Here is a 17,875-nt window from a genome sequence, read left to right as displayed (position 1 = left end):
CTCCCACCACACGTATCCAGCATTTTGCTTTTATTCCATATATTCACAGTCCCTCATCTACTCTCACATGCCAGTCTCGAGGTTCTGGAGTTTGCAGGCACCAAGGAAATTCAGAGACTTCTCCTTTTTGAATTCCTGAATGTGAGACAGCCCTTGCTCCTGAATGTCCCCAGGCTCCTCCTCCAGCTCTTGTCTTTGTCCCTGTATGACCAAGAAGCTGGCTCTGAGAGGAGTGGGGTGAGGGGAGCCTGCCTTCTTACTTCTGAGTGACACGAACACGTTGGCAGGGCAGTAAAGAAAGATCCAGGAGTTGCTAACCTTAATACACTGTCCTCGCTCCTGTTTTTCAGCTGCTGGGATGTCACAGAGAAGAAAGCTGCAACCCTCCCCATCACTATGGCTCTAGCATGCTAATAAACTGCTTTAGGCCTTCATGGTCCTTGTGCTACAAACACCTGCCAGCTCACTGCGCGTGCAAGTCCTGCCCTGGGGCCCTGTGTACTCAGAACTCATCTCTGGCCCGCGTCTGCTTGGGCTGCTGCATCCTGTCCGAGCCAGGCTTGTGTCTCCGGCTCACAGGCCCGGCTCTGCCATCGGGAGTGAGGGACTCTGAGGAGGATCTGCTGCTGTGATCAGCACCCTGATATTCTTCTCCATCAGGCTTGTTCTGCTCCGCGGCTCTCTGCTCCATCAGTTCCTCTGCCTTTACCCGCTCCTGCAGCCATAGAGAGGAATGATATGAATCCCTCTCTGCTGGGATTTCAGACCTGCTCACAGGGGCTGACAAGACAGACCTTGTCTTTGCCACATCCATCCAGCCCCACTGGAGCCCTTCTCTCTTGTAGGACCCACCACTGTCTGACCCCTCCACCAAGTAACTTGTCAGAGAACAACCGCAAGCTGCTGCCCCACGGAGAAACTCAAAATCCATTCCCCAGGGGATCCGATCTAGTTTGGAGGTGCTTGTATACGTTTCTCCAGCATGGTCCTTTACCTGCTCAGCATGCTCCTGGGAGTGTGTATACCAGAGAGCAATGGCGCAGCGCCTCCCACGGCTCACTGCCCACACGCCGTGGGGGTTCTCCTTGCCAGAGCTGAAGGCTACCAGCCTCCCACACTTAGGACGCACCTTGGCCTGCCAGGAGAGAGAAGAGACAATGAAGCCAGCACCCCCTGCTCTGCAGTACACTGTCCTTCTACAGATTATGTTGCCTCTGGGAGTGTGGAACAGCAAAGAGCCTCTAGACATCCACTGCCAGAGTATACGAGCAGGGTAGGCCCAGGAGGGGGACAGAGAGAACCAAATGGAAAACAGAGGTCACAGACTCCCACAGGCTGGAAGAGCCTGGAATATCTCTGCTAGAAAGGAGTTAACCTCTCCCCTGTCTGAGATTTGCCTCAATTTGCCTTTAGCTGCCCCTATTTGAATCTGTCACAGCACAAGCACTGGATTGTTTTTGGAGTAGTAGGATCCAATAACCAACTGTTGTCCCCCAACCCAGACTAAATCTCACTCTCAGTCCTCTTTCCTTTCTTTGGCTAGTCCCAGACTTACCGTGACAGTCACAGCGTCCATTTCAGTGAAGAAAAGGCCCCCACCTTGGAAATCATCATTGAGGTAGAGAATGCCACTGTGGACGAAAGGAAAAAGGACATACAGACAGTGAAACCCATTTATCTGAGGTGTTTCCCCACTCCGTTTGCCACAGGAAAGCATGGCACCTGATTGATGCCAGAGGTTCAAAAAGTGACTAGACCAGTTACCAGGAGAATCCATTTGGGGATTTAAATACAGCAGTGGCTAGCTCAGGGGAGTCCCTGAACTGCAAGCCACAAGAGGCTGGAAGAGTACTCCATGGAGTTAGCTCTACACACTCATAATGATTCATTTATTTATTTTTAAATACTCTGCAGCATGCATCTGTGGCACTGTTGTGACAATGCCCTGCGCTAAATGGACCTTGGTCCTGACGTTATGTTTTAATATCAGGAATAATCTAAGGCCCAGAAGAGGGGATTAATTAACAAAGAATGTTATGTCTTAAGAATCAAGGAATAAAGGGTAACAAAAATGGTCAAAAAGACGCTTGATGCATGTGGAAAAGAAAATTAAAACAAGAAAATTCTTTACTCATACTAGACATTAAGAGAAGCAGTGAGGTGACTGTGAGGTGCAGGTGAGACCACAGTCAAATAAATGAGAAAAAAATGCCCGAGTTCCTCTTGGTATTCAATTAAGCTGACAAAGAATGCCAAAGGAACAAACGAGGCTCATTAATGGACTCCGTGTATGAAATAGATATCAACACCACGGCTGCTAAAGCAAAATGTTAAAGACATAAGGACAATGACAGGACTACCAACCCTGAAGTCCAGAAAGTTACAGCTCTTCTCCCCACAGTGTTTTAAAAAGACTGAAGTCAGGATGGCGACACGACTTGAGAAAAGCAAGGATAGCTCTCACCTGTACAAAAGGGCAGGAGGATAGCAATAGTGGTTGAAGCATAAACAGGCCCATTAGCCTGACCTCAGCAGTCTGCAGGGCTTTCAAATCCATTTCTCGGGAGACAGGTAATTGAAGGACAAGAGGTAAATGGAAAGTCATTTTAAAATGTAACATGGGTGTGCTAAAAGCAGATTGGGGTAGTTACACAGTCTTTGCCAAAACAGTTCATTTCCCAGAGAAAGACAATGTGCTCAATTTCAGGAGTTTTGGACTCTCTTAAAACAAAGTATTCAGAACAGTGCCACTAGAGAAGTTACTAATGAACACAGAAGGTGAAGAAAAGCATGTGAACAGCACACACTGAATATTGCACAAGCGGCACTGACAGCAGTACTGTTCACTTGGAGGAGGATTACGGGAACCCTTGGACTGCTGGGCCCAACTCTGTTTAATATTTTTATTATTATGACCACAGCACAAATGCACAGAACAGATCAAGGAAGTTTTTAAAAAATGCTTCTTAGGTTGTCTTGTGCATAGGGGCCTCTTTTAAAAAGAGAGCAGAAGAGCTCAGCCCTTGTTGAGTTGGTTGGTCTATCACACTTCACTCTGCAAGAGAGCAGGAATATTCCTAGAAACAGTTCGGTGCCACAGATCCAAGAAAGATACTTTAATATGCATTGTGGTACAAGTCAGAGAATCGTACTATCCAGTGAGGAGTGAGGTGACGGGATAACCTTCTCACAAGACAGAGAGCTAACCAGTCATGAGACAGAGCCTTGTAACTTTATGATCTGACTATACCAAGTCAACATCCATGGAAGCAGGGAAATGGAATTAACGATACCAAACAGAATTATCTCTAAGTCCCACATCCCTACTGTAGACTGCTCAGAGAAAAATTCTGCTTTGGGTTCAGCTGCCACTCAAAGAAAAGGCATCTAAGATTTTTGGTTGCCTGAGGATGAGATGGTGAATCGTGGGAATAAACTGTAGTGACCTGGCCTCACCTGGTTGCAGTGTGCAATACTTGTCACCATCTTGAAAATGTGTTTGTTTCACAGAAGAGTTACAAAACCTGCCACAAGCTGAAACAACCTCTGCATGTAATGAAAAATCCGGACACAAAGTATTGACAGTGAATCCTCAGAGAGATTCATGGTAGAACAGCCACCAAAATACACTGACAGCTCAAACAAAGGAAATCCAAGGAGCCTCGTTCTCCCTCTCCTGTAATGTGTGGACAATGGATCAGTTAGGCTGTGAAAGACAGAACAAGATTTAAAGAAATATCTTGTCTTAAGGGCTAGAAGTGGACTGTAGTATTGTGATAGACAAGTAGACAAGACAATTTAATATTGTGGTTCTAGGTCCAAGAAGCCTCCCAGTCTCATCCTGCTCTCTGCCGATGCTGGATGTGGAGAGGGAGGAGGGATAAAGGGTAGATCTTCCCAGCCTAGAGGAGGTGTTTTACACCTCAATCTGAAGCCACTGATGGAGCCCTCTGTCTGATGCTACAGCCCTGGCTGGCTTTGAGCCAACAACCCAAACCAACGGCCTGGTTTCTACAAGCTGAGCTCATCCTCTTTTGGGGCTGGGAAGACATTCTGATCTCCACATGATCTAATGCAGGTCCCCTTCTCTTACCTGTAATCCCTGTAGACGTAGGCAGGTGGTTCTTTCCAGCACTCTTTCCCCTCAGGATCCAACAGACAATTATCAGCATGGACAGGATGACTGAGATCCATGCGACCTTCCTGCTCCTCTGAAAAGGGAAGTTGCAAAAAGGAATAAGGGCATTTTAAATCTCAAGAAAGAATAAGGAATAGAGTGAGGGGTGCGCTGAGAGTAAAGGGATGAGAGTCTCCTGCGAGTGTGTGGCTGGGACTGGAAAGCAGACTCTCCACGAGAAAGGGACTAACAGGGTGAAGGATTCTTTACCTTCTACAGCTGTGCGGCACACAAGGTGTGTGAATGAGAAATGCAGTTTCCTTCCAGGAGTGAAATAGGATTCTATGATTTTCCGTGATTTCTCACTGGCCTGCAGAAGCAGTTTGGCATCTCTCCAGTCCACGTCCCCATTCTGGGCCAGCTACAAGTGAAAAACAACCCTGTTAGAATACTTAGAGACACTCTAAGAAATGACACATGTACACAGTACAGAAGAACAGATCTGCATAAAGTCCTGTGGTCACACATGTAAGAAAGGAACATGTTTTCTCATGTAAACATGTCAGGAGTGCAACTATACAGTGCAGTGATTCTTTCCCTCTACTTAGCGCATGAAGCACATCTGGAATGCATCGTTTTGTGTCCCCAGTACAGGAGGGACAAGGGAAAACTGGCGTGAGTCTTCAGTGGAGGGTCTTAAGATGGCTGGAGGCTTGGAGCACATGACTTAGAAGAAAGGTTGGAAGGGCTGGATTTCTTCAGCCTAGAGTAGAGAAAGCCAAGGGAGGATCCATCTACAGTCTCCTGGCACCTGAAAGGTGGTTATGAAGAAGATGGAACCAGTTTCTTCTCAGAGGGACAAAGAGAAAAGACAGGAAGCAACGGGTGTGAGTTGCAGCAAGGGAAATTTTGGCTAGATATAAGGAAAAATTTCTTCCCCTTGAGAGTGGTACAGCACTGAGAAAGGTACCATAGAGGCTAGGCAATCTCTGCTCTTGGAGATGTTCACAACTTGCCTGTGCAAAGCCTTCAGCAATTTCGTCCAGCTTTGGAGTTAGTTATGCTGTGAGCAGGGGGCTGAAGCAGAGATCCCCAGAGGCTCCTTCCACCTTAAATTATTCCACAATTCTAAGCTATGCGTGTCTTTAAGACTCTTGCACAGGGACAAATAGCAATCCTGAAATCCTGCCCCACAAGAGAGAAGGTGCTTATCAAGCCCTCCATGTACAGTGTGCCTTAACATGAATGTGGAGGCTCAGGAGAAGCTGCACATGTTCTTGTAAGGAAGATAACACATCCAGGACCCTATCCAGAGAGCACTTCACAAAGAAAAATGCTCGGGTGGTAAACATGCTTTATGGACAACCAAGGAGACTCACAGAGCCACTTACCTGCATGGCCTTCAGAACAGTTAACCCTTCAAATCTCTCATGTGGGGTATGAGGGGAGCGTCTCGCTCGGTAGCCATCTCCTGTTCCTCCCGCTGCCTGGAGCAGAACAATGCAGAGGACACACATTAGGTTGCCTTTTCTCCTCACAGCAACGTTATGGTCTGACCTGCTGAGGAGGAAAGGACATATAGGGCAGCTCCTACAATATCCAGGCCTCACCTTCGTCAGCCGGAGAAGGTCTTTACACTCAGACTCTGTCAGGACTCTGTCAAACACAACCCTGTGGGTTCCATTCATCTGTCGGGAATCCATGGTGACAGTGATACCCTCAAAAGGCAAAGGACCTGTAGGAGAAGTAAGTACAGACAGAGATGAGCAAGCTTTGGATAAGAAGCCCTCAGACACCAACCCCCAGCCTGGCCCAGGAAGTAGAGAGACACTATACATTCTCTGGGAAGACAGGACAGTTCCCCAGAAGCGCTAATTCCTTGCAGATCTGGGCCACCTGCACCCCTCACATGCTTCAGGGGAACCAGAGCATCAGCTGGGGGAGCTGGCCTACAGCAAGTGCTTCAGGAGCCAGCAGAAACTTGGGGCTTGCTGGGAGAGCAGCAGGGAGCTGGGGACAGTTGAATACACTGTGGATCGCAGCAGCAGAACAGGTCCAGCCTCCTGGAGTGAGGCTCTGGAGAAAAGAAGCAGGTAAACACCTCCATCAACCCTCCTTTCTATCATGCATCTTATCCCAGAAGTACCTCCAATGCATCTTCCTATTTTCTCCAGTCCCAAAGAGAAGCGACGGGTATTAGGTAATAACTTAATCTTTTGATCTTTGGTCTTCTCCCCCCTCCCCTCCCCTCCCCTCTGGATGGTAAGAAATGCCAATGCACTCAGGCTCTCAGAATGACCTGCTTTCACATGACACAGCAAGAGAATCACTTGGGGCTATTTCAAGCAAAGATGACAAGATAGAGTCCTGCAAGAGTATTAGGGCCAGCAAGAATACAGGACTCTGCATTGCAGCCTTTAGCATTCAGCCACAAAACATTTGAAATGGTGTTTTTCAGGGAAAGACTTGCCCAAGCTGAATAGTCTGTTTCCAGTTTCCATTCCCCCCTGCCTTCTCCTTGTCCCCTTCAGAAAAATGTTGTTTGAAATGGGGTGGCAGAGTTGAACCAGGTTTCGTGCAGACGCTCCTGCCTGTCCACACCAGCTGCACTGAACAGGGATCTGCACGTCCACAGGCTTGTCATATATCCAGGCAGCTTCTCCAACCACAGTGCTCTTTAAGTTCCCATCCCAGAGAGGTAATGCAGCGAGATTTTTCAAGATTACACATGCATCACAGATAGAGAAAAGAAACAGTGAGAAGATGTGCTGAGCCATTCGAGTCAGTCTGCATATACACTAGCATTCAAATGTCTGAGGATGGAAGCAAAGACAGCATTTAGCTTAGCTGACTGCATCCAAATCCTTCTTCAAGTTTTTACTCACCCCTCTTCTCCCTCTCTTCTACATCCAGAGTTTCCTGCTTTTGCTTCTCTTGATCCTCTCTCGGGAGCAAGGGAAAAAACACAGACCAGGGCTGTCAGCACACAGAGCTATGTCTAACTCTCCTCTGTGGTCAGCATTTCACTTGCTGTTCCTGTTTTGCCAATCCCTCGGTATTATTGTTCCTTATATCACCCCTGCCAGTCTGCCCCCATCCCCTACTTCCAACACTTCTTTTTCAGTCCTAGTCAACTCATCCAACCTTACCTGTATTTCTGCTTTAGATTTTCAGGAATCAGCTCATCTGGAGTCCAAAGATCCTGTAGGAACAAATACAGGTGGCTCAGCACAAAGCAAACTTCTCCCACAGCAGATCAGGACAAACAGCCAGTTTCTTGTCCCCCTTCTCCACGGAAGATCACACCAATGGTTCTGGCCTAAAGCTGAGGACAATCAGATTGGGCTAATGTGTATGCTTACTACAGCAGTTTCCAACAAACTTAAGTTGTGGAGCAGCAGAAAGGCCTTAAAAATCCACCTCGCAAGTACTTGGGGATCCTTCTCACCAGCATCTGATCCCTTCCGGATCAGGTGCTACCGAAACAAGATCAAGCAACTGTCTTGGTGAAATCAGGGAAGGAAGATTAAGATGATATCATTACTTACAGGGTCATTAAAAGTTCCTCCTAGATGCTCCACTGCATAGTAAATCAACTTCTTCTCCATCAGAGATCTCTGCACATAATGGTGAATATTCTGTGGAAGCAAAGAGGCTGTCAAACAACCACTCCACAAAAGAGAACCCACATCCCCATCCAGGGCAGAAACCTTCTGCCACACATTGCTGTTTGCTATGAGGGCCCAGTTCCGTCCCAGAAAGACCCTGCTTGGTACAGACTATAAGCAAACTCAGGCTCCAATTTCTTCAGTCTTGGGCTTGGCACATATCTGCATTAAGACGTTTCCCTTTTTGTCTCCTGGACCTGGGATCCTGTTGCATGGGACAGGGGAGGGCCAGAAAGTACAGACCTGGGGTTGTAATTACCTCTCTTGCTGTGACAGTTGTGTCCTCTCCAAGTTCTGTTTGGTACTGTTTCATTTTCTCCAATACTGGCTCATCCGTGGGATAGAAGAGCAAATAGGAAGCAGCACATTCAGCAGCCAGTGCCTGGTTCCCAACTTGGGCAGGGACAAAACAGAACAAACAGGTATGTCTGAAAGACTCGGCGTTAGCAGCAAATATGTATAGGCCAGCTACAGCCGAAGTCCTGGTCAGGATCTGGCAGTAGGAGGCCTAACATTGAATACACACCAATCCCTGCCTTGCTGTGCCTCTACTGAGCAATGGACAGAGAATACAGGGAATAAGCCAGGCAAAGAATGGGCCCACTTTCAATATTTAGTGAGAGCTCATTTAGAGGAGACAGAGAAATAAATATATATTTTAAAATAAATATTTTTCTATAGATATTTAATATATTTATTAAATACATGCCTTAAATATAATATATATATGCACGTATATATATTTAGTATATCTTTTAAAAAAACATATATATATATATATATATATATTATATTATATATTTAAGATATATGAGGAAGAAGGACAGTCCCACATCCCTCACGAACAGGCATGATGAGGAGCCTAGAGGCTTCTTTGAGATACAAGTTTTACCAGTGGTCTGACAGAGGAGATGACAGGCAGTTGGGTCAGTGTAAAAGGGAGTGGAAGTGTCAAAGAGAAGAGATGATGTGCAAGTAAAAGTGACAGAATGACCAATGTCATGACAAGCCATCATTTCACCTAGGGCAGACAGGGCTGACTGGGAAGGAACACCACTGTTGACAGGAGATGCATGCGTGCATATGCTCTAGATAAGATGTGGGGAGCCTGACATGGAGTGAGGACTTGAAATGGAGGGTGCTGTAGGAAAGACTTTTCCACGCACAGTGGAAACAGCCACGTTACAGAAGCTACACAATGAGACTGAAGCAGAGAACAAGAGACCTCTCCCAAGGTGGCTACAGACTTAGGCTTGGGCTTGAGCAAGAGAAGAGAGGTTCTGGGCAGAGCAGGGGAGGTGTGGACAGAAGAAGGGGTGAGGCAGAGCTCAGGTAAGTGGGCTGCTTCTCCCTGTGACATTGTGCCCTCCAGGTCCAGAGGCGAGTGGCAAGTTTAGGGGTGCCATGGCATCACCCACTGGTTTGTAGCTCTGCTCACCTTGATCGTAGGCAAACTGTAGTAAATCAAGATGAGAGGGTATAAAATCTTCTGTGGCAGAAATCCGCCCTGGCTTTGTGGCAATTTCAAGGACGCACTGCTGTCTGCACTTCAAAACCTGAATATAATGGGCTGCAAGAAAGAGAAGCAATGAAAGCCAGCAGCTCCCACTTCTGTCAGATATGAGCACTGGAAAATAGGGCATGCCCACTGTGGGAAGAATGGCCTTCCTACCCATCCCTCCGTGCCGCTAACACTACCTGCAATGGCTTCATAGAGGCCAGGTTGCATCTCTTCCTCCTCCTCCTCCTCCTCCTCCTCCAAAGGCCCTTCACACAGGGCACGACACTCTTCTAGTGCTGACAGTGCCTCTCTGAGCGACTCCTCCAGTCTGTCCACAGCCTGCAGGTACTCATCTGCGTTGTAGTGCTGCACGCCAGCCTCATATGCTTCCTACAAAGGACAGATCCAGGCTCCCCATTAGCGTGGGCGACACAAAAGGACTCCCTGAGACTTTGAGTTACTTTCTGGATAGTGCTAATACCTAGGGGCCTGCCCGGATCGTGCCCACCACACAGTGCAATTTCTCTGGAGTTAAGTTAAATGTACTTCTCCAAGACCTTGCAGCCTGCTGTAATTGTCACTGTAAAACCTCTGTGTCAAAATTGCAATAGCGTGCCTCCACTGACATGTGGCTATCTTGTCTCAAGCCATGGCCCTTGTGCAGGAACAGATCAGGGCTCCAGACCGCTCCCCAGGATCTGGTACAAGATGCTGGGTTCTGCACCGAACCCTTACCCAGTGCGGTGCAGCCTCCAGGTCTCGGAAGTTGTCTGACTTCACCCCTGACATACGCCGGTACTTCTCTATGTCCTCCCGCATCTGGAGGTGCTGGGGGTTAGCGACGAAGAACGTGTGAGCGGCGGACACGGCCTGATCCAGCTTCTTCAGCTGCGGAGGAAAGCCAGCACACGTAACTCCCACTTCTCCTCAGACCCACCCTTCACACCAGCTGCTCCTGCTGACTTCTGTGACCCGGGTGCACCCACAGCACACGAGAGAGCCCCGTGCTGCCCCTGGCAGCCCCCACTGCCCGCAGACCCTCTCCTCCTCCGCTTCCCCAGGGGGAGAAGTGCCACGGACGGCCACGGCAGGGCTGTGCCACGGCTCCTGCGGCTCGCTCGGTCCCTCCCCGAGGGTAACGACCCCCGGGGGTGATCCCGGCCGCGCTGCCCCACCTGGAAGAAGGCCACCTGCAGGTAGTTGTAGGGCTCCCTCTGCTCGAAGTCCCTGCGGATGGCGTGGCTGGCCCGGTGCGCGGAGGGCGCGGCTCCCAGCCGGCTCCCCAGGCAGTGCTGCAGGCAGTCGGCTCGCTGCAGCACCCGGTCGAAGAGCGCCGCCTCCCAGGGCCCGGCGGCCGGCGGCCCGCCGAGGAAGGCGGCCTCCCGGCGGCAGGCGGCCCGGCAGGCTCGGCGGGCCGCCCGCAGCCCCGCGTAGCTGTGCAGGGCGCGCTGCAGCAGCTCGGCCGCCCGCCCCCAGTCCCGGGCGAAGTACGCCCGCACGCCGTCGGCGTACAGCAGGTCGTAGGGGACCAGGCGGGACGACGACGGGGACGTGGCGGCGGCATCGGGGGGGAGGAGGAGGAGGAGGAGGAGGAGGAGGCAGAGGGACGGCAGCGGGGCCATGGCCGAGCCGCCGAGGAGGAGGAGGAGGGTCCGGGGGGCGGCCGGCAGCGGGAGGAGGCTCTGGAGGGCCCCGGGCTGGGCACGCCCAGCGGGGCGGGCGGCGGGGGCCGGGCGCCGCCGCGCGGTGCGCCCTGCCCGGGTGTCCGCCGCCGGGGCACCGCGTAGCAAAGGGCCGGGGAGGTGCGGGATACGGACGCGGATGGGCTGCAGCCCCTCTGACGCTTCACCCCGAGCTGCAACCACCGGCAGCAGCTGGGGGGAGGGGGTCCGTGCACCGCACGCCACCACCGTGCATCCCTCCTGGTTGTTCTGCGGGGCAGAAGCTTGATTTAGCCCCCACCGTTCCCAGCTTTGGCAGCGTGGGCTGACGGGGGCCTCGCACGCTTTCCCTAGCTGGCTGCTGTCTGGGTGAGGAGCGTTGGCCTCTGTGTTTCTCGCGGTCACAAAGCGCATGCTGGAATCAACAGAGCGCATCAGCGAAACACAGCTTCATGGCTCAGGGTCTTTTCGGAGACAATTTAACTGTTTTCAAGCCAGCGGCTGCCTCAAAAATCACAGAGGCCCTATAGGCAGCCTAAGTCTCCCCTGAAATGGACGGGGAATCTCTTCACCCCATCTCCCATGATGACTCCTCAACACAGGCCTCATTCCCTTCCCCGGGATGTTGGGAATCTGCTGCTCTCCGGATGCACTGATGAGGGAGGGAGCCTTGCACATTTGGCATTTCCCTTCCAGAAGGCAGCAAAGCTTCGTTAAACGTTGGGCCAATCATTTTGTTTCTATGGAAACAAAATTATTACTAATATATTATTTTAAAAACAGACACGATTGACACTCCAAATATAGAATTTTAATACCGTTCTGTGCCTGCCTTGTCTCTTAGGGCAGAGCGAATGCGAGGGTGGAGTTCACAAGGGGACGGGACTGGCAAGGGTGCCAAGTGGCTGTCGCGGCAGTGGGTGCCTTTGTATCCTGAGAGCAGGCACAGGTCCATGTCCGTGTCTGTAGAGCTCCGTTCTGCAGGTCTGTCACACTTCTTTTACCCCACCACCACCACGGGGTGCCGTGTTTCCTGCCTGCTGGCGAGAAAGATGAGAATGCAAATTAGTACTCGGGTCCCAGGACTAGGGGAACGTTTGGAGTTTTATTTAAAAATCGTGATGGCACTGCATGTTTCCGATGCTGTCTCTCATAGTTTGGGATCCTGGAAGGTCTGTGCCTCACAGGCCTCAGGCGTCCTTTCGCGTGGCGCCTGCTCTCCATCCTGCAGATGCCAGGCTTCGTTGCCAGCCAGCGAGCAGCGCCGCGGCCGGTCAGCGCTCTCCTCCTCTCTGCTGCCGAGGGAGAGGCGGCGATCACGGCGTGATGCGAGCGGGAGACGGGAGTGCCGTGGGCTGCAGGCTGGGGTGGGCTGTGGCGTCTCGTCGATGAACGTGGTGATCTCATCTCGGAAGAAGCAGGCACTGGAGCTGGACACCCGGGGCACCAGCCCCCCCTCCAAAAATTGCCGTAGGGTTGTCAGCTCATCTTCTGGAGGCCGCCGGCGGTGCTGGTAGTCATGCAGCTGAGGAGGCAAGAAGCTGGGGACTCCAGGCTTGCGGGGGGTGGAAATGCGGATGTCGTCAGATGAAGACCACTTGTGTAGGAAGGATGGAGTGGAGCGGTGGGTGGAGAAGATGTTAGTCTCATCATGTGACATTCTCCGGGAGATAGGGACCTGGGAAATGGAGAAGGAGGCAGGTGATGGAAGACTTGGAGAAGAGACAGAACGGAAGGGGAGTACCCGAGGCCTTCCAAGAGAAGAGAGCCTACAGAACACAAACATATGGGAGACCGACAGGGAAGGACGTGGGTTGTGGGGCTGTCCCGACAGCCGGCAGCTCACCTGCAGATAATGCACCTTGTCCTGGGGCAACAACATGTGGTGCATGGGTAGCAGTTTGATATCCCGAGAGTCCCGCTTCACAGCTGCAGCACCGTTGGCATCAAATCTCACTTTGCAGATCCTGCCATCACCATAATCATCACACACGCCATCTGTTGGCAAAGAGAATGACAGGCAACACTTCTCAGACAGAAGATGAGCATTATCAGGGCACCTTGATGCCATCCTAACGCTTGTCTGACTTCTGCGGCACTACTTGCAGCCACCGAGACTCATCTCTGAACAAGGACCTTTTCTTTCTGCTGCCAGCAGGACTAAAGGACACAAAGACCACCTTGTTTCTTCTGTCTCACTTTGGAATCTCTCCCTGCCAGAACTTGGACCTTTGGATCAGCAACTTGGGCTGAGGCCTGGGGGTGTGTCTCTTTCAACGTGGTTTGACAGCTACACATCATCTCTACTCTTCTATCTACTGTGAAGGTTGTTGCACTGATTTTGCTGGGATGCTAGCGAGTCCTAAGGCAGCAAGTGAATGGCAGAGCCTTCTCCGGAATAAATTTTCAAAATAATTTTTTAAAGAATACATGGTTACTGAATCCAAGCTCTAGCAGGAATCCCATACAGCCACCCACAACATCTCTCCCAGTGCCATTACGTCCTTTTCCCAAGGCAGGTCCCTCTTTCCTCTGTAGTCTTTCAGGGAGGGGGTTATTGAAGAAAGGTGACTGTAGGGCGGTGAGGGGCTTACCATCATCTCCGTCTTCCTCAGACATGATAGCCACACACTGCTCCCACACGGTGCGGAGATCTGCTCGGTAGCGCTCGCAGGACCAGATGAAGGAGGGGAGCAGCAGGGTCTGCACCATGGAGCACCAGAGCACAGCGAGGACCATCCAGGTGGGGGCCGTATCATAGCGCAGGCTAAAAAAGCTCACAACCTTGATGGTAGGAGAGAGAAACAAGGCCAATAAAGGAGACAGAAGTGGGGATCAAAGGAGAAGGATAACAGGAGTCACTTCTGTAGTAGAATATAATCTGTCAGTACAGGGTTCATCAAGTTAATACCCCATGCCCCTTTGAAAAATTGTTCATGGTTTGCTGGAGCGTATTGCAAGCTGTGATCTCTCTAATATGAGACTTGGTGTTAGCATCCCTTTTTCCCTGTGCTCATTATGAGCTGAAGCTAAATAGGTACAAAGAAAAGACATGGCGACTGGAAAAAAATATGATTAAAGCCTCTGTTCTCTTAATAGTTCATTTTAAGAACTTCCTCAGCTCTCCAGTTTTGCAGAGAATCGACCAGCCAGCCAAAACTTGAATGCTGACTACAAACATACTAGCAGAAGGAAAAAGACAACTCTCTACAACAGCTGTTAAAACTGGTGTATCTGTTCTCCAGAAGCAAACTGGAGAGACAGAAATCTCATCCTTCTTACAAAGGTAGATGCCCCTGTACATTTGTAGAATAATCTCCTCTCCAGTCTCCTCTCAGCCACTTAAAACTTCCACAGTGCTTTCGGCTGTGTGGTGTATTCCCCAGGCTCGGACCTGTCTTAGGAAAATGTTCCTGTGGAAGGGTGAGAGAACTACCTCAACCTTTTTAAAATCACTCCTCCAAATAGCACAGATTCAGATGTGGCAACTCTATGGCTGGTGGACAGGAGACAGAGTTTCTTCTCTAAAACCGGAGACAGACAGAAATCTAGTTTAACTGCAGGCTTTGCGAAGGGAAAGGGAGAACTCGCTGCTTACCAAGATAGGCACCCCAGTGAGCGTGTCGTACAGGAAGACAATAGCGCTGATGAGGTTGGTCATCTGCAGGGAGGTCTTGGCTGACTCAGAGCCGTCCAGCGAGGACCTCCTTTTGCCTCGCACATCCTCCACCACAATGGCCGGCACGTTGAAAGTGTTGTGTGCTGATGAGCAGGACGATGCTTCCTCTGCCCTCTGATGGCGGCACTGCTGGTGTTTTCTGTGCGCCCACAGGGTCTGGTAGAAAGTGATACCCACGCACACCAAGCCCATGACGATTCCTCCGAGGAGCAGGAGGCTAAAGCAGACGCCAAAGCCCAGCCCGATCTTGCTGACAATGAACTGGCAGCCACGGGCATAGTACCGCTCGCCGTTGTTGTGCCAGCCGATGGAGGGCAGGGTGGAGAGGATGAACGATACCATCCAGATACCCATGACCGCGTGCAGAGCCTGCTTCTTGGCATTGCTCAGCCGGTAGTTGACCGGCCACCTCACCATCCACATGCGGTGGTAGGAGAGAGAGGCCACCGTGAAGCAGGTGGCCAGGGCCAGGGTGTAGTATGTGGAGACAAAGACCTTGCAGATGCTCTCGTTCCAGTCATAGTCGGAGGACTCGCGCCGCAGCTGCACCACAGCGTAGGTGGTGAGGGGTACTGCTGCCATAAGGATGTGAGTCCCGGCAAGGAAGCAGAGCAGCAGCTCCAGGGGCTTGTGTTTCTGCTGTTTGGCTGTGATGCTGAGGATAATCCAAGAGTTGGCCAACAGGGCTAACATCCCGCATGCCAGCCACCACAGTGAATTGTTGTGCAAGGTGGACTCTGATTCAGAGTCCCCCATGCTGCCACCCCTGCTAGGCTGCGCCCTGTCCCTGCCACTGGGTTACTGTAAGAGGGCGAATGAGACTCCGCGCCGGGGGAACCACGTCCCTCCTCATCTGCTGCTGCGGTGATGCACGGTGCACGCACACTGGAGGGGTTCCTCAAGGCATTGTCACCAGGTGCGAGGCCTAACAGCCTTCAACTCTGTCTCACTTTCAGTCCCCCCCTTCCCTTTTGTTTGCTTATATTTCTTTCACTTGCTCTAACTCTTTCACCTGTTTTTTCCGTTCTCTTTCTTTCTTCCACCTTCGTTCCTTCTCATGAACACTTGTCAGTGCTTCTTCCCTCAGTCTCTCATGCTCACTTTTTCTTTTCCTCTCCATCTATTTCATTCCCCTCCTCTACTCTTCCCCCAAAGAAAAAGCTCCCCTTACTGCATGTGCTGCCCAGACACCTTCTGCCTCAGGGACCACCTTCTCCTGGGACCGGTGAAGGCCACAGACAAACAGAATGCTGGCACTCCAGACAGTTTGATAGCAGTGGGTGCCTGTTGCCCAGTGTCCTAGTGAACGAGGAACTAGCAAAGAGTTTCAGAGAAGATGAAGGTCCCACAGAAAAGGTGAGGGGTGGTGTATACACAGCGTGTAACCTCTGCCTCACCAAATGCCACGCTCGTGGCCAGGTAATGTGCCTGGCAAGGTTGTCAGAGAGCCATCAATGGAGAGTGAAGGGTGAGGAAGAAGATTCAGAGAGTTTCCTAGCCAAGACCCCGCAGCACCCTCACTGCATTGTCCTTTTTGCTGTCCTCCAGGGCTCAGCCTGCTCTTTCAAGCTTCCCTGCACAGCGCAGGGCAGAGCTAGCAAACAATAAGGAGATGGCGGGGAGGGGAAGGTCCTTTACAAAGGTTCCCTTGGAGATTCAGGGCATGAGGTTCACTGTAGAAGAGAGAAAAGAAAAAAGTAATTTAAGATCGTACCGTCTTCCCAGATCTCTCTCTCTCTCTCTCCTTGCCCACACAAACACATTGTCATGACTTAGGTTTTGCAGAGCTCTTCCTGTGTCTTTCAGGGAACAGAAGACCCAGATTTGTGCCGGTACCTACATACCTCTGGTCCCCAGCAGCTCCCTTCCAGAGCTCCTGAGGCACCCTGCTCTCCCTGCTATTCCAGTCTTAGGCTCCCCACCCAGAATATTAATAATGCCGTCTTTTAAACCAATGCCTTCATCTGCATTGCTCCCTGCCATTCCGGTCCTGTCCTCCCCAAAAATCCCTGCCAGCACCCCTCGCTCCTGATGTACAGCTCCCACAGCCACGCCAGTCTTTGGACCTCTGCTTCTCTCTGTCAGTACTCTGGACTTTAACCTGACGCGCTCAACCCATCCAATCTAGGGGTGTGATTCACTACTCCAGCAACGCACCGAAATCCCCCAGTCCTGTAGCACAAGCCTTTTTGCCAACACACCTTGCACTTATGCTAAAGCAGCCCTGGTCTCCAGACACAGCAGTCCCACACCCAGTGAACCAGACTGCTGCAAGCGGTCCTGTGAGCACCCACCTCTGCCGGTGACCCTTGGTGCTGCCGGCTCAGCCCCCCTCCTGCCTTCCCCTGCAGGCTATGCCCAAGCAGCATGCCCCAGGAGGATGACGGCCTGCTCTGCCCCTCATCCCGAACTGATACAAACTCAGTCTTTCTGTGGGTGGATCCGTGACCCCGAGTCTGCGCGAGTGGCCCTCAGCTCCTACCCTTCCCATCCTTCTGGGTCTCCCTGTCTTCTCACCTCCCCGATAACCACCTGAGGCTTTTCCTGCTTTTCCCTCCGCTTGGAGCAGTTTATCGTGGCTGGGTCGGAGATGTCCCCATTCTGCTTCGTCTTATTCCACCCCCCCACCCCCCCCCCCCCGATACCGTCACGTTTGCAGTTAGGCCTCTGGGGTCCATTATGAAGCTAGCCATCCCCGCTAATCCCGGGGGACCGAATTTCCTCGCAGCCTCCCCTTCTGCCGCCCTTCCCACCCGGCGTGCAGCCGCGGCCCACGCCGCTCCCAGACGAGGCGGGAGCCCTCCCGTGCCTGCCGCCTGCGGGGCCCGATTCCGCCGCCAGCCGCAGTCCCCCCCTCCGGCCACACGCGCGGCGGGGAGCCCCGGCTCCCGCGCAGGATGGCCGGCCGCGGGCCAAGCCGCCCAGCCCAGCCCGCCCCGCGGGGACAAGGGCACCTGGCGGGGCGCCGGGGGCGGCCGAGCCGAGCCCGGCGGTACCGGCGGCGGCGAGGCGGGGGCCGATGGCGGCGGCGGCGGCGGGGGCCCCATCTTACCTCTCGCCGGAGCAGGCGCTGCCATGGCGACGGGCGCCCCGCGCGGCTGTGCCCAGCTCCGCCGCCTCCGGCCGCGGCCGCCGCAGCGGACGCCGCAGGCAGCCGCCCCGGCCCCTCGCTCCGGCCATCCGTCCTTCGGGCGGGGCGACGGCGGGGGGCGAGGGGCGGGAGCGCCGCCGGGCCGAGCAGCCGGGGGG

General features: G+C 52.2%; 2 protein-coding genes across 3 annotated transcripts; both read right to left on the bottom strand.

Annotated features, from left to right (window-relative positions):
* Positions 1 to 15: 15 nt before the first annotated feature.
* Positions 16 to 10,920, bottom strand: P3H3 (prolyl 3-hydroxylase 3). The gene is made up of 15 exons (XM_035545754.2): positions 10,462 to 10,920; positions 10,022 to 10,174; positions 9,484 to 9,676; positions 9,224 to 9,355; positions 8,045 to 8,178; positions 7,666 to 7,755; positions 7,267 to 7,319; positions 7,003 to 7,061; positions 5,728 to 5,852; positions 5,509 to 5,604; positions 4,388 to 4,538; positions 4,094 to 4,211; positions 1,556 to 1,631; positions 995 to 1,135; positions 16 to 715 (listed from the first exon to the last, which is right to left on the bottom strand). Exons 1-15 carry the CDS (start codon positions 10,906 to 10,908, stop codon positions 503 to 505), a joined length of 2,181 nt encoding a protein of 726 aa, XP_035401647.1. The 5' UTR covers positions 10,909 to 10,920; the 3' UTR covers positions 16 to 502.
* Positions 10,921 to 11,741: 821 nt separating this feature from the next.
* Positions 11,742 to 17,821, bottom strand: GPR162 (G protein-coupled receptor 162). Of its 2 annotated transcripts, none has more exons than XM_050711850.1 (5): positions 17,679 to 17,821; positions 14,546 to 16,299; positions 13,546 to 13,731; positions 12,794 to 12,946; positions 11,742 to 12,625 (listed from the first exon to the last, which is right to left on the bottom strand). In XM_050711850.1, exons 2-5 carry the CDS (start codon positions 15,380 to 15,382, stop codon positions 12,098 to 12,100), a joined length of 1,704 nt encoding a protein of 567 aa, XP_050567807.1. In that variant the 5' UTR covers positions 15,383 to 16,299; positions 17,679 to 17,821; the 3' UTR covers positions 11,742 to 12,097. The 2 variants fall into 2 exon arrangements, with proteins under 2 accessions (XP_050567807.1, XP_035401864.1); XM_035545971.2 differs by having other exon boundaries at positions 12,794 to 12,945; positions 13,542 to 13,731; positions 17,679 to 17,819.
* Positions 17,822 to 17,875: the final 54 nt, after the last annotated feature.

Source organism: Cygnus atratus, chromosome 1 (assembly GCF_013377495.2).
Source record: "Cygnus atratus isolate AKBS03 ecotype Queensland, Australia chromosome 1, CAtr_DNAZoo_HiC_assembly, whole genome shotgun sequence".
In the NCBI taxonomy this organism is placed as follows: domain Eukaryota; kingdom Metazoa; phylum Chordata; class Aves; order Anseriformes; family Anatidae; genus Cygnus; species Cygnus atratus.
This window is presented reverse-complemented; position numbering and strand designations above follow the sequence as displayed.